Source organism: Vipera ursinii, assembly GCF_947247035.1.
Source record: "Vipera ursinii genome assembly, chromosome: 4".
NCBI lineage: Eukaryota > Metazoa > Chordata > Lepidosauria > Squamata > Viperidae > Vipera > Vipera ursinii.
Window position 1 is genome coordinate 55281446 of NC_139514.1, and position 22887 is coordinate 55304332.

A 22887-nucleotide genomic window follows, 5' to 3' on the forward strand; every position below is an offset into this window, starting at 1 on the left:
CCTCCCACTGCTTGGCTATGAGTACGTTGTGAAGAATCTGAAGACTTTTGCTGATCTTGTTCTTTTATTTTCTTTGCTCGTTTTAAAGCAGCATGCGTTACTCTTTGCTCTCTAGGATCATCCAAAGAAATTGTAGCTTGATCTCCTCCAGCACCATTTTCCTCTGTTTCATCCTCTTGATGTTCTCCTTCTCCAGATCCCTTTACAGCTTCCAGAAGTGTTAATGGGGTTGCTTTTAAGACATTATTGTAGAAATCACGCGCTTGCTTCACAGTAATCAGCCGATACCTTTTACCTTCATGCATCACCATCAGCCCATCTGGAATCTCCCATCTGAACCTTATATCTCTTTGCTTAAGCTCATGCACGAGAAATGTATAGTCCTTCCTTCCCCTTAAAATCCTTGGAGGGATTTCTTTTAAAACCAAGACTTCTTGTTCAGCAATCACAACTTTAGCGTCATAGGCAGCTTGTATAACTTGATCTCTAATTTCTCTTTTTGCAAAATAAACCACCACATCTCTAGGCAACTTTCTCTGTCTGGCAATCCATGAATTCACCCGAAACACTTTATCCATAGCTGCTCTTATTTCAGATGCTGGCTGGTTCAATACCACTTCGAGAGCCTCAGAGATCAGCTGCTTTAAATCTTCTTTAATATTCTCTTTTAAACCTCTAATTCTGACAGCAAACTGCATCTGGTAATATTGGGCAAGGCTTAACTCCCTTTCCATTTTGTCTCTTGCATTTTCATTCTCCCGTGCTTTTACTTCTAATATAGCATTCCTTTGAGCCAGATCATCCATTTTTTCATCTAAATCTTCCACACATTCCGCCACTTTATGCACTGAGGACAAAATGTCTACCTTCATCACGCTGAACTTCTGTTCCATCCTCTCTTCCATTCTCTCCTCCAATTTCTCCAATTTCTCCTCCATCTGTGCAAATTTATCAGCAATTGATTGATTAATTGATTCCAAAAGTACCTGGGCATGTTTATCCAAAGCATCTCGCAAATCCTTCGATGTCAGCACTTCAGGAGGGTGCAACGCCTGTAGTGATGATTGTTGCACCGGCGAGGATCCACCACTCCGAAGAGTTTTAGGGGGAGGTTTCGCCGCCATCTTTTAGTCCTCAATTATGACGCACTTTCACTTAAAGTTTAAAAAGTCCAACAAGCTCGAGAGTATAGTAAAATAATCCTCTTCACCTTTTCCTCTTGTACCGCTATGCCTGCTCCTTTAAACCATAGTCCTTTCTTTAGGCAGGGATGGTTCGCAGACGCCTGGCTCTGCTCCAAGAAGTTCGGAGCAGAGACGCCGGCCAGCTGGGAGCAACCCAGGTTTCGGGGGAGTTCAATCCTTCAGCCACCCAAGCTCCAAGCTCAGGCGGCCCCGGAGAACTCTACCCCTACCTGGGGCCTCACCCCCTCCTCTTCTCCCGAGGAGGGGGCTTCAATTTCGCCCAAACAGCTGATCGGCGCTGTTTCGGGTGAAAAAACAAACAGCTGAGCCGCGGGCAGCCCGGGAAGGCTGTCTTCGGCGCCACGCCACCACCGGAAGTCGGTTGCAACTGATTTTATCTGATGAAGATTGGGAAGTATAGACTGCTACCTTTAAACATGTCAATAGCAAAAATCACAGCTCCAGTCTCAAAGATTGAAATGGGTTTCACAGGTTACTTTTATTCTTTGGATCATTTTCACATTAATCTAAAAGCTAAACAATGGGCTATGTACTCCAGATAACATAAATGGTTCTTTCCCCTTTTTGTTTCCACATGATCAATCTAACTGTAGTCTAATCATAAACAATAAGATCATTTAAGACAGCATGCAAATTTTCTCTTTCAGTCACAAGTGTGTACTAACTATTGTAAAATTCTGATGAAAGAGCCAGCTAGGTTTTTGCTGGCTCTTGCCATTTCCTTAGAATCAGATGCAAATTTGATATAATAAGATGACTACTCTTTTCCAATTTACATTGCTCAGTTTTAATAGTTACAGTTTTAAAATTGTCCAGTTTGAATACTCCAACATATATTTTGATTGTGGAGTTCTGTGGAAGTAGAAGCTATTAATAAGACCATAGTATTTTATTTTTCTTCCTGCATCCCATCTCTCTGAAAATAAAATACAATTACTTCTCTGTGTGCATAATATGAGATAATACTACATCCAGCTGCCTCCTGTTTTCAATGTGACTGGCTTTGTGAGTTTTCCCAGAATATTTTGGATAAACCTTTAAATTAAATTTATTCTCATAATTTCTTCCATTGATGGACATAACATAGAATATGTTAGTATAGAAGAAAATACTTACAAAGTAATTAAAGTGATTGGGATTTGTGTCAAGTTAGGATTATGAAACATAGTTTATTGGGAAAAAAACTATAGGTAGTCCTCTACCTACAACCATTTGTTTAGTGACCATTCAAAATTACAACAGCACTGAAAAAAGTGACTTACAACTGTTTTTCACACTTAAAACCATGGCTTTTTTTGTCATAGAACATCCAGAACAGAGTTCCGGCACCTTTTTTGGATGGAACCTTGTAAGGTAGGCAAGGCGGGTTGTATGACATGTGTGAGTTCCGGCACCTTTTTCTTTTACAAAAAAAGCACTGCTTAAAACCATTGCATCATCCCCAGGGTCACGTGATCAAAATTCAGATCCATGTCCTGGAGACATGTGATCACATTTTGTGACCTTTTGACAACCAAAGTCAACAGGGAAGCCAGGTTCACTTTACAACTGCGTTACAAACTTAGCAACTGCAGAGGTTCACTTAATCGCAAAATGGGGCAAAACCTACTTAGCAACTGTCCTGCTTAACAACAGAAATTTTGGGGTCAACAGTTGTCGTAAGTTGAGGACTAGCTATATAATGACCTAGTTCACATGCAACGTAAAGCTTTAATGGATGGATGGATTCACATATCGTGCTGAGCTAAAAAGAAATTATGTGTCTTATTTTATAGCCTTGAGGAATGCTACAATATGGGAAAGTGCTGCATCTGCTCCAGGAGGGGCCCTGCCCACTTATGGTGCCTGCAGTCTGGCAACAATTCATTGCAGGCAAGCCAAATTCTGGGATGAAGTCATAAGGTAGTCCTTGACTTACAACTGTTCATTTAGTAACCATTCAAAGTTGCAAACTGGACTGGAAAAAGTGACTGTTTTTCACACTTACAACGGTTGCAGCATCCCTGTGGTCATGTGATCAAAATTTAGACACTTGGCAACTGACTCATATTTATGACGGTTGCAATGTCCCGGGGGGTGGGTGGGTCATATGACCTTTTGCAATCTTCTAACAAGCAAAGTCAATGAGGAAGCCAGATTCATTTAACAACTGTGTTACTAACTTAACAGTCCCCAGGGAGAAGGGCGGTATATAAATTAAATAAAACCTTAAAACCTTAAAACTGCAGTGATTCATTTAACAATTGTGGCAAGAAAAGTCATAAAATGGGGCAAGCCCGCTTAACAAATGTTTCACTTAGCAACTAAAATTTTGGGCTCAATTGTGGACATAAGTCGAGGGCTACCTGTAACTGGAACTATAAATAGATGGATGAGAATATTTCTAGACTAACTTTAAGGCACTCAGAGAATGGCTAGCAAACTGCACAGATTGGTGAATATATACAGTAGCTCATTTACCAGTTCTACGTCTTTGGATGTGGAAAACATTATTTATTTGGCCTTATTATTAAAAAAGATGTTCCTTATAATTAGTCAAATGGTAAGTAATGCTTTGGAGGGAGAATTGTTTTACTTTGTCAGTCTTTCCTATGGACCCTTTTTACAAAACCTGTAAAACCGAGCAGCTAGGGTTTATTCCAGTCATGCTTCTTCTAGAGAACTGACTTCTAACTTACTTGTCTAGCAGCAGACATAAAAGGAATTCATCTGCAGTTGGGGGCCTTCTAAACATCTAATGATGAATCACACAGCAAACTCTATTAATGGAGAAAGAAGATGATTAAATCAAATGAATATTGTAGACATGAGAAGTCCAACTAGAAAAAAAAACACACTCTGTCATCTTACGCTAATATAAGGGTAACTAAGTAGTCTAAGTAACTAAGTAGTTTGGCGGGTCGAATCCCGAGTGCCACGTAGCAGAGTGAGCGCCTGTTACTTGTCCCAGCTTCTGCCAACCTAGCAGTTCGAAAGCATGTAAAAATGCAAGTAGAAAAATAGGGACCACTACGGTGGGAAGGTAACAGCGTTCCGTGCGCCTTTGGCGTCTAGTCATGCCAGCCACATGACCACGGAGACATCCTCAGACAAGCGCTGGCTCTTTGGCTTTGAAACGGAGATGAGCAACGGCCCCTAGAGTTGGAAACGACTAGCATGCATGTGCAGGGGAACCTTTACCTTCTTTAAGTAGTCTAACCCTAATCCTGAATTGCTTTCCAAGAATTTTTTCCTTTATGTTGCTTGACCTTGACTTTGAAGAGGGATATTGAAGTCTGTCTTTTGCTGCTCCCAGTAATATGTTGTCGTGGTAGTGCTTTGCATGTTTTTTGCAGAGGAAAGGAAAAACAGAATACATTCCAAAGTGCTTTGAGCCATTCTTGGATATGTAAATGGCCTTTCCAGCAAAAAACTTGGATTTCTTTTCTGGCAGCATTTTTAAATATTGAGAAGCTATAAGGTACACAAAATTTATACATATATGTGGTGGTCAGTGCTAGTGGCACCCGCAACAACTAGTGAAGCTTCCCAATTTCTTGGTATAAAACAAGAACATCAGACAAGCAAACAGTGACTACAGTCAAGCTTTTCTCACTCATGCTACCTTTTTTTAGCATTGTAAACCCCTCCCCTCACCCTTCAAATTAATATGACAAATGTATTGGGCTGTGTTCAGGTAAGATTTCCTTCATGTGGTTAGCTTTTTTTTCCATCTTCTTTTTGTGCAACAGGCCTTCTCTCCACTACATCTTCAGCCTGCTAAACACTGTGGGTGCTTCTTACTCTTTCTGCGTATATAAATGTAAAAGCTAGAAATCCACATTTTTTTAAAGAAAGTCATGGAATTAATCTGGCTAAGCCTTCTTACTTAATATCAGTTTTTTTTATTTTAAAACAAAAAAGCCATTAATAATATAACCTTAGTAAGAGAATTTATTAAGTCAGCTAAAGCAGATGAATTAAAACAAAGCCAAACAATTGTGGACTGCCTGCAACTTTCCTGAACTATCCAAGAAGTAATTATTGACAATTGGTAGTGGCATATATTTTTGTATTTTTAAATGAATTAACTGCAGTTAGTTGAATGTGTCTACTTCACTTTCAAATCCTCAAAATACAAGGACACCCATTCGCCTCATAATGTTGCTCTCTAGCTAAAAAGGCAATAGTTCCAAGATGGTTAGTTCAGATGTCACCTAGAAAGCTGTTAAGTCGCGTGGTCTCCACAATGACGGACACTCGGCTTGGGTATGTAGAATTCTTTATTGCAGTCAGGAACGGAGCTGGGGAAAAGGGGTTACCTGGAGTACCTTTATACCTGCCCAGGTGAATACCAGCCAATGGATTCAAACCTGGGCTTCCCGCCAGTGCAGGTGGCCAATAGATTTAAACCCTGACTTCCCACCAGGACTGGCTATAGCCCGGGGCTGTCAAACTCATTTCAACCAGGCTTTCCCACCAAATGCGGTTATAGTCTGAAGCTGTCCAGCCCCGCGCCTCCTGCTGTGCTGACAGCCTGTGTATGCTTTTAGCTGCATACACTACAAAAGCTATTATCTTGATTCAGAAGATAGAAATTATTTGATAATGTTCTTTACAGTTTTGCTTGATTTTCAGAGACTGAGAACAAAAACAGACTGTTAGAACAGCGAATTGAAACAGTAGAAAAACTAAGTGTCCAAAAAACTGAAGCTTGAATTATGCCAGTTCTAAACTTTTTATTAATAACAGACTAGCTGCATGAAGATTAATAATGTGGTATTATTCCAGTTCTTTGTACTGATGGGCTTTCATCATAAGATTTGATTGTTTAAAGTTTATATATAGCCGTCATTTTGTATGAAAACATAAGTGTGGGCATCATGGAATTCAGTAGGACAAGGGAACTAAAGTATATTTGTTATGGACAATAATCAAAAGTTGGCATCTTCAGATAGTCTTATGGAAAGGAAGCCAAGTCATTTTCTACTGTGCATTAAGAAAAGAATTCTTTGCATTTGTATAATAGGTCTTCCATCATTTTAGATGCCTTGTTTTTTAAAGCCTTTTCCTAGATGCAGGGTAAAAGAACTGGAGATGTGGATGACTCGAAATTTGAAAGAGGTGATGCAAAGAACTAATATTCAATTTTATTTTTTGAAATTCTGGATTTCTCTACACCCTTGAACCCCAAACTGAGGTGTTCAGTAAAGGAGTAAGAGAGGATTGAGCATTGTTGCAATTATGGAGCCACAAATTTATTGAAGAGAAAAATGATGGAACATCCAGATTTATAGTTTTTTTTATCTTACTGAAGAAAAGCTGGGTCAATAACAGCAAAATAAATAAATAAATAAAGATTTCTTCTAGCTTCATTTCTAACACATTGTATTAAAACACACAAGCTTTTGTGAACTACTGTTCACTTCCTCAAATTCATTAAGAATGGATGCAAATACGATAGTGACTCAAAAGAAGGACAAAGTAATATCAGAACATCTCAACTTCCAAATAAGCTTATTTGAAAGATCATTCACAGGAAAGATATATTTCAGTTTGGAGGAGATGGATAAATTATACTCAGAACAAATATGGGACTAAAAAGTTCCATTTAGCTTATGAGTAGATTTTAGTGGGATATTGTTATCGGTACTTTGTTTGTAGTTATGTTAAAGGGGAGTTAAAGCACATTATGAATTTGGTTAATTGTATATTGTGCATAAAGGGACGCGGTGGCTCAGTGGGTTAGGATGCTGAGCTTGTCGATCAGAAGGTCGGCAGTTTGGCGGGTCGAATCCCGAGTGCCGCGTAACAGAGTGAGCGCCTGTTACTCGTCCCAGCTTCTGCCCACCTAGCAGTTCGAAAGCACGTAAAATGCAAGTAGAAAAATAGGGACCACTCTAGTGGGAAGGTAACAGCGCTCCGTGCGCCTTTGGCGTCTAGTCATGCCGGCCACATGACCACGGAGATGTCCTCGGACAAGCGCTGGCTCTTCGGCTTTGAAACGGAGATGAGCACCGGCCCCTAGAGTCGGAAACGACTAGCATGATTGTGCGGGGGAACCTTTACCTTTACCTATATTATGCATAATTTTTATTTAGAATATGATTATTGTAACTATAATCCTATTTTTAGCTCTGGGAAGTGGGGGGGGAAGTGGGTGGGTTTGGGGTGGGGGGATTTGGGGATACTTTGTTTTTGTAAAACTCTTTAATTAAAAAAAAGAACATCTCAACTTCCCTAATGATTTATTGCAGATCTCAAAATGACAATATTGGGGGAAAATGGGACTTTAACTGCACTATTGGTGGACAGTGAGCCTGACGTCTTTGATGCAAGCACGTTCAGCAGTCTGATGAATCCCCATCCTCCACCTCAGTTTCAATCCTATATTAGTCAAGCCAGTCTGTCTATCTAGTAAAGTGAGCTGCCAGATCACAGAAAGCTTATGCCTTTAAAAAAAAATCTCAGAAGGAAATATTAGTCAGATTCTTTACTGGAAAGAGAAATGTGACAGGGAAGGAAAAGGGAAAGGCAAAATGTGGGCTGAGGAGGTGGTTTAGGGTATCCATGAAATAGATGGGTTAACTGGAGACAGTTTTACTCTATGAATAAATAATTCATCAATATATTTATTTATTTATTTATTTATTTATTTATTTATTTATTATTAATTTAATTTGTATACCGCCCTTCTCCCGAAGGACTCAGGGCGGTGAATAGGGCAATACATAATAAAAAACAAGATACAAAAATTAAAAAGTAATTAAACAGCAATGCCCATAATAAATTAATACAAATTAAAAAGTTAAGATCAATTTATAAAACCCGACCCCATCCCATCAGGCCAGGCCAGCTTGTTCAAAGAGGTAGGTTTTAAGATTGCGCCGGAAGGAGCGGAGATCAGGCGCCATCCGGAGCTCGACTGGAAGATGGTTCCATAAATCCGGCACGCCCACAGAGAACGCCCTCCCCCTGGGGGCCACCAGTCGGCATTCTTTGACCGGTGGCACCCTGAGGAGGCCCTCTCTGTGGGAGCGTACTGGGCGGAGGGAAGTTGACGCCGGCCGCAGGTGCTTCCCAAGGTATTCCGGACCCATGCCATGTAGGGCTTTGTAGGTCATTACTAACACCTTGAATCTCACCTATACGTATAGGCAGGTCTTCTTTAAAGGAAAAACAGTTCTTGTGTAGCCTTTCACATTTCTGCCCTGTTGTTTTTCTTCCCAAGAGGTTTGCTGGTAAGGAAAAATGATGGTCTGTGAGTTCAGTCTTACTTTTCCTCTCTCTTAATTGTAAAATGAACTTAGGCGGGCCAATGAAAACTCAATATTTAAAGCCTGAAGGGATAGCTATATTGACAAATATGAAATAAAACAGGTGCCCATGTCTCTACAGCAATGTTTCTCAACCTCAGCAATTTTAAGACGTGTGGATCTTAACTAACAGGACCATGCTAGCTGGGGAATTCTGGAAGATGCAATCACCACATGTTAAAAGTTGCTGAGGTTGAGAAACAGTGGTCTAGAAATAGAGACACTCCCTGCAATGACACTGCATCTCTGGCTTTAAAGTATTCCTCTTTAATTTACAAACAGTTCCTTGATATACTGTCAGCCTTTGCAACACTCTTCCACTGACAGTTTTATTAAAAAGCTATGCTAATGGAGAGCTATTATCTTTGTTCCTACAGGTCTCAAATTGCCTGAATAAGCTTACCGTTTGAACATGCTCGGGATTTTCTGTGGAAACGAAAAAGAATGTTGCTTTATTATTAACAACCCTGTAGGCAAATCTCACATTTTTTCATTCATAACCCTTCTGTTGCACAATCTGGACTCTGCAAGACAGGTTTACTAGAAAAACCAGACTCATGCAAGGTTGTTTTAAAAACCAAGATACCCTGTTGGAGATGTTAGCGAAGACTATAATATTGCAAAGGCCACCCATTCAAAAAGCAAGATAGCAGCCAGTGTTGACAAGTGAGAAAGGGAAACAATTATTAGAGTTTTTTTATGTGTACTTCAAGGCTCTCACCCAGGGAAGAATGAATGGGAAAGAGGCTTTCTTTAACATGACCTATTCCTTTTGCAACCGCTCATTCAAGTTAACACAAGTTCCTTTGTCGACATTTGTAGAAACCACTAAATGACAAGCACTTTCATCGAACTGTATAAAAGAACTTTTCTATCATCCCACTAAGGATGTTTCACACTTTTTATGTTACCTGATTTATATTTTGAAGGGCAAATGTTTTCTCACTGTCTTTCCTAAACATTACTTTATATTTAGGAATTGCAACTGATTCTATGAGCTACTTATGAGCAACCAACAAAATTATGGGATATATATTTTGCTGCTTTATGAACATATATCTCAACTTATGTGCATTATCTCTCTGTTTAGTACTATCCTTAATCTATTGTTTACATTCTGTTCCATTGATCTTGTAACTAAAAGATTATATTGATCAATTTGGGGGTCCAGTTTGTTCCACCTGATATCGTCCTCTCCCATAATCATGACTTTACTGACATCAGCAATGTATCATAACAACTCAGACTTGGCATCAGTTGAAGCAGCAAGTCTTGCATAACTTATTTAAGCAATTGGTGACACCATCGACCAGATGAATTAAGACAGAGTGTCCAGAAATTTCATTTGTCTTGGAAATTACGTATGTGTTGAGAATTAGGGAATAGGTCCTCACATAGGAACTTTCTACATTGGTGTATTTTTCCTACCACAACATTTAGTGTAATGTTGGGAAATTACAAGATGCTTGCCAAGATTAAGCAGTGGTTGTACTAAAATATGAATAACGTGCCTGATATTATTAAAGATAACCTGGAAAATTTTATTTGCAAGAAATTTAATCCTTCATAATTGACAGTGTGGCACCATTCTTTAAACCCAATTTAAATGTTAACACTCTCTCCCCAATACTATACTAAGCAACAGTAAAGACACAGTGTAATCTTTTTTTTTCAATTATCATTTTATTTAAGAGGATGTTGTACTTCATAGTTTTTTATGAAGTCTCCACACAGTCTGCTGCTTTCTACAGCTACTATTCTTGAGTAGCTAGGCAAAAATCCAAACTATCACCAGCCTGCTGACTTATCTTACTGATGCAAAATATGTTTTGTTAGAAACAGCATTCTCACATTTCAAAATCACTATTCAGTCAGATAACTGAATTCTTTTTAAACCAAACGTGAGAATCCATGTACTGTAGCTATATTGTTTCTACTTGATTTAGAACAACCTTCCTAATCTGATCTCTTCCATATATATTGACTATGGCCAATGTCAAGCTTTTATTATGTACATATTGTTCTAGTCTTGGTATAAATGCCCAGTTTGGTTTAAGATGGGTGGCTATACAAATGTTTTAAATAAAATAAATCATCCCAATTGAACCATTGTCTATACTGGTAGGGCATAATGAGAACTGTAATCAAACGTATCTAGAGGCACCAATTTTGGAAAATGGTGATTATAGAATGCAATGGGCAGTCATGTCTAATTCTGTAAGATGGGAATATTCCCTGACAGGAATTATTTCTGGCAGGGATGTGTCTACGATGTAAGCCAAAAACTATAAATTTATAAAATGCAATTGTTCTTTAAATATAAAGCACAACTATTTTCTCAAAAGCCATTTTACAACTTATTTTATTGGTAAAACAGATCACATGTGAACTTCTGAAAACAATGAACATTACAAAAGGTGTATTAAAACATACTCCGACCTAAAAAAACCTCCATTTTCTTCTGTAGAAAAAAGAGCATGCAATGTCCTGAATTATATACACAGTATATTTTTATATTAGTCTATTATGCACAATAAATCTGTTTTGGAGACATTGCTATACCTGTGGTTCTGTAATTTACAACACTTAAAAAGAAACATATAGATACAATCTATTCTTAAATTTAATGAAATAAAATTTTCATGTGCTTATGCACACTTGTACAAATGTTATTGTACTTGTGCTTTCTTCCATTTAATCACATGTTGAAGGTTGAAATATTATGCATATACACTGTATATATACAGAAGCTGGTACTGCATATTAGAAATGATTTTCTAATTAACACAGGGATGCTCAGTTATTGTAAGCATTAGCTGATAGTAATGACCATGGAAAAACTGACCATCAGAGAACTAGAAATGTGTAGTTTTGAAATAGGTACTTCCTACTTTTTTTCAATAATAAAACTGAGATTTTAATTTCTATGTGGCTTTAGGACAATTATCCCTGCAGTACTTTTTCAGGAATGCAGACACTTGTATTGATTGTAAATAGTCAAGGAAAAATCAATTTTAAAAAAACATTCCAGAGTGAGATTTAAAGATACCTCACCCATTGAATGTAAAGAATCATTGAAATATTAGAAACTGACTTTACACTGAAAAAAACAAGGGATAACCCTGTCTCTTTTTTTAATCTCTTCATATCATCTATCCAGTGAGCCAACACCCATGATGTTGAAGTATGGGGAAAGAACATCATGTCTTCACTAAAGGCTTACTCAGTGCTCCTTTACACGGAAGTGTGAGATCGAACCCAGAACTTTATGACTCTTACTCCCTTGTCTGCTTAGTTTATTAAACTGAATTGCCACATTAAGAAGTAGCTTCTGCTAAGATGGAAGTCAGACTTATATGTGAAGTTTAAGCAGATACTCATGCTATAGTCATCATTAGCCTGTCCCATATGTATTAGAAAGCAAACACCTATCTCTGGCTGAGCAGCGTGATAATAGTATTGCTCCCATTTTGTTTAGCCAACTGTAGTGGGGTCTGAAATGCAAAGCTCTGCATATTGATGCAGGCACCGTGTTTTAACAGAACTTCAGCTGTTTGTGTGTGTCCACCTTTTGCAGCAAGATGCAGAGCCACCAAGCCTTCCTCATCTGAATCATTTATATTTTCTAGGTTGACAAGGACGTCTACCACCTCATCATGTCCATTTTCAGCAGCAAGATGCAGTGCTGTCCTGTTTAAAGGACCCCTTGCCAGGATATTGGCACCTTCTTCGATCAACAGCTTGGTTGTGGATAAATGGCCATTACGGGCTGCTAGGTGAAGGGCAGTACAGCCTTCTGCTGTTGTTGCTTCTAGATCTGCTCCACGGTTAAGAAGCAGCCTGGAAGTGCTAGTGTGGCCAGTTTCAGCAGCTACATGAAGGGCAGTCTGAAAAAACACATTTCTTATATTGACATCTGATTGGAGTTCTACTAGTATTCGAGCAACTCTGTAATGTCCTCTCTGGGCTGCCAAATGAAGAGGGGTTCTTCCATCTACAGTCTGTGCATTCACATTGACTCCAGGCTGCTTGGCCAGAAGCTTCACAATGGGTAAGTGGCCTTTCCATGCAGCATAATGTAAAGGCACCCAATTATCGTTTCCTCTAACATCAACATAAACCCCTTTTCTCAGAAAGATGCGCACTACATTCTCTTGACCATGCTGGCAAGCAACATGGATTGGTGCTCTTCCTTTAAAATCCACTTCATTCAGCAAAGCATTCTTTTCAAGCAACATTCTTGTGATCAGTTCATCCCCATTTTGGCCAGCAAAATGAAGAGCTGTCCACTGGTCCTCATCTTTGGCATTCACATTAATTTTCCTTGTAAGAAGCAGCTCAACAATGCTTTTGTTCTTCTTCTCTACCGCAATATGGAGGGGTGTAGAGTTTTTCCCATTGGTCAGATTGGGATTGGCATTGTTCAGTAGTAGCCACTTAACACATTCTTCTTGGCCTGATTCAATAGCCAAATGGAGAAGGCCACCGTTCCCATCCAAAATGAGGTCTACGTCTTGAGGCTGAAGAATTTTCATCAGTTTACCAGTGTCTCCAGATGTGATTGCCTCAGCCAGTTTTCTTTTCTGGATATCTGTGGTACCAATGTCTGGAGAAGCAAAAACAAATTGTTCTATTTCAGTCTGGTTTTCACAGAAACACAAAAGGGCCAAGAGTCCCATTAGATAAAATAGGACAGCTTCCCTGCTAATACTTGGGAAATTCTGAACTCCTCCACACACTTTTTTGACCTCTGGGAAAAATTTCCATGCTTTTATCTCACTATTCATACTTTGGTATCTGACTATTAGTATTTATTATTTATTCATTCATTCATCTTTTGGCTTGTTGACTTACATATAATGCCGCTTGGGGGGGGGGGCGAAAGCCCTAATAAGCAGGCATATACATAGAATGAAGGCTATTGCTAAGCACATTGGTTTGTGCTTAAATTGTAAGCCGCCCTGAGTCTTCGGAGAAGGGCGGGATATAAATGGGATTAAAACTATATATCTATATCTATATCGATAATCTATATATATATACTCAAATTAGTTTGCACAGGGAAGAAGACGCATGCTCACCCACAGAACTATAGTTTAGCTTTTTGACACATTCTTAAATATTTAAGTACTTTATAAGTAATATTCTAATATTCAATATTTTTCATTCAGCTGTATCCAATTCTCAGCAACTACTTGGACAAGTCACAACAGTTTTCTTGGCAAAGTTTTTCAGAAGAGGTTTGCCCTTGCTTTCTTCCTAGGCTTAGAGAAAATGACTAACCCAAAGTCACCCAGCTGGAAAGCTAATTCAGAGATGTTTGACTTAAATCAGTATAGCTTCTCCTTGCATAGAAAGAGTTTCCCTATAACCCCTTGGCAATTGCAAATGGAATGACATCCAGACAGCCTATTTAGCTAATTAATTGTCACAATCATAGTCCATAACATGCCTGGAAATGCATTTAGGAATTCATACACAACATGACATGCCATTCATACAGCTAACTGTCAAAAAGAAAAGACCAGAGGGTACTTTGCACTGCTTTGATCACATCAGTTACCATCTCTTTCTGAATTATTTTGCCCTTCCCCAAATATATACATTTTATTTATTTATTTATTTTTATTTTAATTCCATTTATATCCCGCCCTTCTCCGAAGACTCAGGGCGGCTTACAAGCTTAGCAGTAGCCTTCATTCTATGTATATGCCTGATTATTAGGGCTTTCACACACACCCCCAAGCGGCATTATTACAAAGTCAGCTTAATTGCCCCCAACAATCTGGGTCCTCATTTTACCTACCTCGGAAGGATGGAAGGCTGAGTCAACCTTGAGCCTGGTGGGATGCGAACCTGCACTGATTGCAGGCAGCTGGTGTTACTTAAGGAGGCATTAGCCCACTGCTCCACCACTGCTACACCTTGCCCAACAAAACTTACCACTTCCAGAATTCTCTCTCTCAAACGACAGTGACAGGGAACCTCGTGAAGAAAAGGCCGAGTCTACGGAGGACACTCCTGACAGTCTCTTGTCACTGGTGGCAAGCCTAGATTCAGAGGCACTGCGACTGAGTTCCTCGGGCTGTTCCGTGTGTGAAATTCCTGAGTCTAGCTGGGATAATAATTCAGAGAGGCTGTAATCTTTAACTGACGCAGGATCAGGCTCTTGTTTTAGCTGGGAAATACTGGACATCTCCTGGAAAATAGGGGGTGAGGAAAAGAAATTAAATTAAAATATGAGCTGAGTGAAAGATATGAGAACATATTAAAATTCCCTCAATTTTCCATATATATCGCTGTAATAAATACCTTAGAATAGGTCTGTGAAGCCTTTGCATCCTCCTCAACTGACATTTCCTTATTCTCATACTCTGGTTTTTCACAGAGCTCTTCTGTTTCAGAAGTAATTTCTAAAAAAAAAAAGATACAATTTATTTTCTTCACACTTGTTATAGACCTCCCTTTTCACTAAAGGGATATTTTACAGATAATTCAGATAACGGTTAGTTGTTTTGCCTTGCCTAGTAGCTTGGTTAACTCCGCCAATAAACTAAACTAAACGCAAAAGAACAGCCATTTTCACCAGCTCAATACACACCTTTCCACCATTTTTTTTAAAAAAAAATTCCTCTTAACACACCACCATGAATAACTTCTGCACTATCAATAGAATACAATGTGATCCTGACTGATTCAACTGAAGCAAAATACTAGATGCCAGTTCCCCATTTTAAAAAGATATATTTTATCATATTTTAATCTGTTCCACAAACTGGGGAACAGGGAAGATTGGTCACTGCAGAAGGGTCAAAGTTGATTTCAACTTTAAACATTTTTAGAAAGAGCTGCCAATGCTTCTCTGGCTCTTATTCCCGTTCCCCTCTCCCTAAAAAGATATTTGCAAGATAACTGCAATGGTAGCTTTCTGTCGTCCAAGACTAACCACAGAATGAGACTGTTGCCTTGGGCCGCAGATGCTGCATGTTATGGAGGAGGCAATTCAGCAGCTCCCTACTTCTCTTTTTAGTTGGAAAAAAGGTAGACTCCAATGCCAATTGTGTACATGAACTGGAGGATGAGAATCTCACCTCCGGTTTGGTTGCCCTTGCTATGGAATCTGAATGCTTTTTAAACATCCAGAACGAATTTGCACCACTGAAGCCAGAATCATTTTTTTTTATTTTAATCCCATTTATATCCCGCCCTTCTCCGAAGACTCAGGGCGGCTTACAATTTAAGCACAAACCAATGTGCTTAGCAATAGCCTTCATTCTATGTATATGCCTGCTTATTAGGGCTTTCACACACACCCCCAAGCGGCATTATTACAAAGTCAGCTTATTGCCCCCAACAATCTGGGTCTTCATTTTACCTACCTCGGAAGGACGGAGGCTGAGTCAACCTTGAGCCTGGTGGGAAGCGAACCTGCACTAATTGCAGGCAGCTGGTGTTACTTAAGGAGGCATTAGCCCACTGCTCCACCAAGGCTCATAAATGAGGCTTCCCATATTTTTGCTTTGTGTTGAATATATTGTAGCAAAGCTAATTCAGATTAGAAAGTTCCACCCTAGGCAGTAATTTGGGGAGTTAACTAGATTGGTACACATCTGATGCCTAAATCAACTATTCATGTTTAGACAAGTTCCCCTGTAATCCTTTTCCTGTAATAGGATGTTCCCTGACTATTGCCAGCACAATAATGCATTGTGTTTATTTTGCATTCATCATTTTTAACAAGATTTTGGTGGGGCTCCACTGGGGATTAATGCAGGCTTTTACCCTGAAATGACTCATTATTTTACCAAGGAATTTGATTAGAAGCAAAGTTCACCTTTAAACGTTGGCCTCTTGCTAGGGTCATCTTGCCAGCACTTTTGCATCAGCTTGATCAAGTTATTATATGCGTGAGGTCTGGATTTGGAAACAGGTGGCAGCTCTGGGCGATGACCATTAACCACTTTTACCATAATGTGCAGAATGTTATTTTCTTCTACAGATGGAAAGCAGAAAATACAGATCAGGTAGATGCCTCCTTCTTAGATTCCCTGTCTAGTGCCAGGCAGACATTTTTCCACCAATGAAATTCTTTTTCTTAACATCTAATCCTTCAGTGTCTAGTAACATGTTATACATGTGACCCTATCTATAAATGGACTCTTCTGGAGAGTTTTCTTACTCTATTTGAACAAGATGAAACAAAAAGATGAACGGTATACATCGCTATATTAAAGGAATCAGCGTTGGAGACTAAGCATGGAAAAGACATCCAATGCGTTTCCTTTCAATAGCTGTAAATCATAATCCTCAAAGTAGTAACGTCTAGAGCTAATACTGGTGACAGAAGTCATTTATTTGGCTTTTTTACATGCTATCCCACATTACAAGCCACTCCATATAATCCAACTACTCTTTCTTTAGACTAGAGACTTCATCTCATATACTTCCATGACTAACATGAATGGTAAATGCAATATTCTTTTCTGGAATTTCTCACATCTGATGGCTCCCCAGATAGCTTTTAAGAAAGAAATGATAGCAGGAAAGCCATCCTCATATCATATGGACAATATTTTAGTAGTTGGGACAGACAAATGCAATCAGTTATTCTGGCTGGATATTTTGAAGAGTAATCATATCACAATAAAAACATGTTGTCCAAGGAGGAATTCTGTCTGACATAGTCATTTACAGTATGATTCACAAGAAGAGATGTTACTTGCTTACCTGAAAAAGGCTTCTTCTGTGTCAGAACTCCCCAGATAACAATGGAAAAGCTGCAAAAGACATAATTAATAGATTTATAAAACCATTAATGCATATAGTATGTTGTGTTTATAGCTACGTCATGCAATGCTAATTACATCCGATTATCAGATCCGAAATGGCAATACTTGTCAAGATTTCAAGAACATAAAAATTCTCTTGCAATAGTCTATATGGTAAGTCTTTCAGGTTAAAGAAGACAGCTGATGTGCAGTCCACTTGTGGAAACACACAATCCCAGTCTGCAAGTGCAGAGTCTAATATAATGGAGACACTGGAAATCCACTGCTGCAGTAATTATGGGTTTTATTCTGTGATTCCACTCACAATTTTTTATCAGTTTTTGGTAGGACCTGTCTTCCGAAGCTGGTGAAGGCTTCATAGCACAGGGCTTGCCATAGGTTCAGTTATCCCCCAGTCTATCCAGCACTGTTATATTTAAGGCAGCTAGGCTGTGGCTAGCAACTACCAATGAGAAAGAGATACAACAAGGAAAGGAAAGAAGAAAACAGAATAGACACTTACCTATATACATCATGCTTTGTATCAAAGTATCTATTCTTCTCTTTAATTCGTTCTGGTGGCAGATATGCAATAGTGCCACAAAGTCCATCCATGCTGAGATCATGAGAATGAGAAAGCCCATTGCACTTGGCCAATCCAAAGTCTGAAATCTGATAAAAAATGAAAGGTTTCATTTTTTCCCCAAATATCCCATCTTCTTATTTTGTATTCCTAGACTACTGTGTAAAACTGGAAAGCAAAAATGTGAACCCAACCTGTCCCCATACAGTCCATAACTGGCAAAAACCAAACAAGCAACCAACTAAAGTAGACGACTAATAGCAGAAATAGCCTATTCAAATAATTATCACACCAATGCTTTCAAAGGAATAAAATTTTGGTTACTTCCTAGTGTGTTCACTTCTTTAATTCTTCTGATAATCATAGGAAATGTTGTAATTCTCATCTTATTACAAGGCAACCTCCTATGAATGTATCACAATATGCAAGTATACAACCCTAACACTAACACAACATATGTAGAAAGCTGAACTTGTAGAGATGCACACGTATTCAAGACTAAAAACACAGTATGCCCAGTTGTTTATCATTAATGCATTTTTGCCTTCCACATAAGACAAAAAGGCAGAGATACTAATCTCCCATTAAAAATGAAAATATCCCTCCCTCAAGTGAAGAACACTAAAACTTCTGTACTGCTGCTATTCTTAAGTAAAGGAACCCCAAATAGAAATTTCAAGTGAGCTATAATTTCTCAAGCAGGGACAAAGATTGTGTGTGTATTTTATTATTTAATGTTACATGAATTAATGGGCTCATCAACGCAAGCATGCATGTTTGTGATTTCAAAGTACAATGGTTTTGAAAGGCATCTATCATTGCCTTCTGCATTTCATTTTTGCACACTTCGTTTGTTCCGTGTGTATATTGTACATATCTGTTATTCGGTGTAGCTTTTCAAGTAGCTGACAAACTAGATTTTAATCCAAAGAGACTCAGGCCATTATACAATTTGTCCTTGTGATGCTAAAAAAGATCTCTCCCCCCACCTTATCACAACAAGTACATCTTGTCCAGTACAAGTCCAGCCAAAATTATTTTTTAAAACCCTACAGTATTTTTGAAGAGAAAAATCAAATGCTGAGATTATTTGGTCTTGAACGCTTTACTCTAGTTTGATTCCCAATTGCACTTTCTTCAAAAATTAATGCTGCTTTTCCCTCCAAGCAACAAGCATTTCAAAAATACATGGCAGATTTTAACAGGCTGAGTGAACGGTTTGATGAAGAAAAGATCAACTCAAGAGGATAAGTTTTGCCTAAATGGCAACAAATATTTGGGTCCAGAGAATAAACAAAAAGTTTTATTGTAAGGAAAAAAGAAGTTCTCATCCCTCTATAGCCAATCCAGTGTGTCAGGGAATTATTTGGTAAAATATGAGCAATACTTCTCCAAATTTGTACTTGATTTATTCCCAATACAGAGGACTTTTAAAGGGTGAAAAAGAAACAATTCAGCAGTCTCAAAATAACTGCTGTTAATTGTCCATGCTTCTGTAGCCATTGTGCAGAAGTATTGCCCTTTGCATTCTCTATATTCTAAGAATTTGTTTACTAAAGCACTCTAAGAATATAATGCCAGCAAATCAACTAATGGTATCTTGTACGACACTATACAGGAGCTTTCCATTTCCTGAGTATATAAAGAAATAAACCTCTTCTTATAAGAATCAACTATAAAATTAAATATTTAGGATAAAATAATGTGCAATAGAAGCCATGCCGGGAAAACATGTCCATTCAGAAACTCTGTCAAATTAAATTCAACTGATTTCATATATAGTACAGATGGTCTTCGACTTAACAACAGTTCATTTTGTGACCATTCAAAGTTATAATGGCGCTGATAAAAGTGACACAATCATTTTTCACACTTATAACCTTTACAGCATCCCCATGGTCACATGATCTACATTTGTGATGCTCATCCACTGACTCATATTTATGATGGATGCGGGTATACCAGGGTCATATGATCATCTTTTGTGTCCTTCAGACAAGCAAAGTCAATGGGGAAAGCAGATTCACTTAACAACCGTTTTACTAACTTAACAATTGCAGTGATTCACCTAACAACTGTGGCCAGAAAGGTCATAAAATGGAGCAAAATTCACTTCACAATTGTTTCACTTAACAACATAATTTTGGGCTTAATTGTGGTTGTAGGTCAAGTACTACCTGTACATGTATGGACTGCAATCTGAAGGAGATAAACAGTGAGAGAATTAAAAAAAACAGAATGTTTTGACAATTGCTGATTAAGGACTATTTATTTTGACTTGTAATTTATCATCCCAAAGTTCAGATAGACAACATTATGTACACACTATTGCAAACCACCTACATATGGATTTTTAAAGGTTAGCCAGATGGTGAAGTGCCAATATTAGCTAATGATTAAGTGTTGTTTACAGAGTAAATGGATTGGGGAACTAAAACACATTTAATTATAAACTAACAACAAGGAAGTAGCAAAAGTGGTGGGAGCAGAAAGGAAGAAAGGAAAGATATATTCTAACTTCACTGTTTTTGTAAAGAGTTTAGATTATTAAAAAAACTATGAGGAAAAAAAAAGAAAAACAATCAGTGCCTTAAAGATTTTTTTTTAACAGCATTATGTATTGTTTGCTCATATATTCCCTGTTAAAAGCAAGGGGAATCTCTCTCTCACACATACACAGGCAATTTTTAATTAGGCTACAATTGGATAGGGTCAAAAGCCATGAGTCAGTATTTCGCATTCAACACGAAATATGAGATTTCCAAATTTTACTCAATAACACAATTCTTTCAAAATGATAGCCTGTTTGAGACCAAAACATTAATGGAAGAAATATGATGATGCAACTTAGATAATCTACTAGGTACATTATTCATATACAATGGAAGAAAACCATTGTAAAAAAAAATCACATAAAACTATATCAGAACAAGAGCATCTGTGTCACCACTAAGCCTTCTGAAAATAACTTTTAAGATTCTTTCTTAATTTATTTAGCTAAGTTATCATAAAAAAACCTGAGTCAGCTCACGATGGACAATATATCCCCTCCAAATGTTACTGAACTACAAATCCCAGCTTCTCTCATCATCTCTCAGTCACTCAGATAGAGATGATGGAAAATGGACTTCAACCATGTACTAACTGCTCCTTCCCGTCAGCCCTTTCTCTCAGTGTGTTGGGGATACATATCCAATCATAGGAAGTAGTCCGGTAACAGCAGCACTACACCTCTTATGACATACATGCAGCAAATATGACTGTGAACAATTATGGAGACTGTGCCTATCCACGTATTGGATTGGTGCAAGAAAAAGAAATCTGAATATCTGTTTAGAACCCAAATTCCAGAGCCTGCCTTCAAAAATCATTTCAAAGTAATTTATGTAATGTACTTTAGCAATTCAACTCGCGCCTAGAATTCAAGCCGTTCATAACAATGGTAAGAGATAAACTGGCTGAAGAAAGATATTGGTTGTGATGGATGCAGCAGACTTCCAAACTTACTTAAAGAGGAAGTTGTTAACAATTCTAGACATCATCAACTAGACTGTTGTTGGGAAATACCAGCTACATCTTAGTGACCCTTTATATAGGATTATAATGCAGGAAGTATTGTTTGGCAAATTAATAAACTTTGATTAAAAATTAAGCCCTGTTGCTATGACCTTTGTTTATTTAGTTGTCAGATGTAACTATGCAAATGCGAGTTAGGGCATAGACTTGGATCCATCTGCTTCCTTTTCTCTTTCAACTTTATTACATTCTTGTAAATGCATACTTCTGATTTTATTTACTTGCATTTGTATTCCATTTTGAGTTTTCAAAAGCCCAAGCAGGGCCAGACAAAATGTACACATGATGAATATAATTTATGAATATAATATGTTGTTGTTGTTGCGAAGTCGTGTCCGACCCATCGCGACCCTATGGACAATGTTCCTCCAGGCCTTCCTGTCTTCTACCATCTTCTGGAGTCCATTTAAGCTCACGCCTACTGCTTCAGTGACCCCATCCAGCCACCTCATTCTCTGTCGTCCCCTTCTTCTATTGCCCTCAATCTTTCCCAGCATTAGGCTCTTCTCCAGTGAGTCCTTCCTTCTCATTAGGTGGCCAAAGTATTTGAGTTTTAGCTTCAGGATCTGGCCTTCTAAAGAGCAGTCAGGGTTGATCTCCTCTAGGACTGACCGGTTTGATCGCCTTGCAGTCCAAGGGACTCGCGGGAGTCTTCTCCAGCACCAGAATATAATATAATAATACAATTTATGAATATTCAAAAAAATAAATGCTAAGGTCTGGAGGCTATGGGGGTGTGGATGGGGAAAAATAGGCATCAACGGAAGCCTTGAGTTGCTGTGAGTGCGGGACTCTTTTCTATGTAGGGCTTTAGCTTTTTTGGTCCTGGATGGGGTTGCAGTGCCCTGCCTGGACCTAGTCCACATTCTGGGGATCCTCCTGGACTGAAAACTCCATGTTGTGGGTCAGTTGTATCCTATCCTGGACCGGGAAACCTTTCTCTTAGTCACTCATGCCCTGGTCATCTTCTACATGGAATACTGCAAGATGTTCTACATGGGGCTACTCTTGAAAAGTTTCCAGAAGCTGCCGCTTGTGCGGAATTGGTGACATGCACAGTTATGGGCACCACTAGGACTGCCACATGTAATACCTCTGCTGTGTGAACTACTTTGAGCGCTGGTTTGCTTCCAAGTCCAATTTAAGGTGTTGGTTATGAGATTTAAAGCCCTTCATGGCATGGGGCCAGATGACTTGAGGAACCATCTCAATGTCCTATGAAACATCTGGCCCTTGAAAGTAAGGATGGCCCCCACTTTTTTGCCCTTCCAGAAGAACACTAAGAGCTGCCTGAGTGTCAAACTAGCATGGGGAATGTAATAGTGGTACACAGCCCTGGGAATGGTTGGTGATTTGACAATGCTCTCTCAGTTTTTTAAAATTTGTACATTTTGTAAGGATTTTTATTATCTTTTACTTGTCAGCTGCTCAGAGTCACTTATACAGTGAGATTTACACTG

At 38.6% G+C, this 22887-nt stretch overlaps 1 protein-coding gene across 1 annotated transcript in view; it reads right to left on the reverse strand.

Annotated features, from left to right (window-relative positions):
- Positions 1 to 10850: 10850 nt before the first annotated feature.
- Positions 10851 to 22887, reverse strand: part of RIPK4 (receptor interacting serine/threonine kinase 4) — a 33428-nt gene continuing 21391 nt past the window's right edge. The window contains exons 3-8 of the mRNA XM_083361435.1: positions 17792 to 17940; positions 17228 to 17277; positions 16335 to 16493; positions 14813 to 14913; positions 14444 to 14699; positions 10851 to 13106 (exon numbers count right to left, since the gene is read on the reverse strand). Of these exons, the coding sequence (XP_083217561.1) occupies positions 11929 to 13106; positions 14444 to 14699; positions 14813 to 14913; positions 16335 to 16493; positions 17228 to 17277; positions 17792 to 17940 (1893 nt within the window). The 3' untranslated portion in view covers positions 10851 to 11928. The remainder of the gene's footprint in view (positions 13107 to 14443; positions 14700 to 14812; positions 14914 to 16334; positions 16494 to 17227; positions 17278 to 17791; positions 17941 to 22887) is intronic.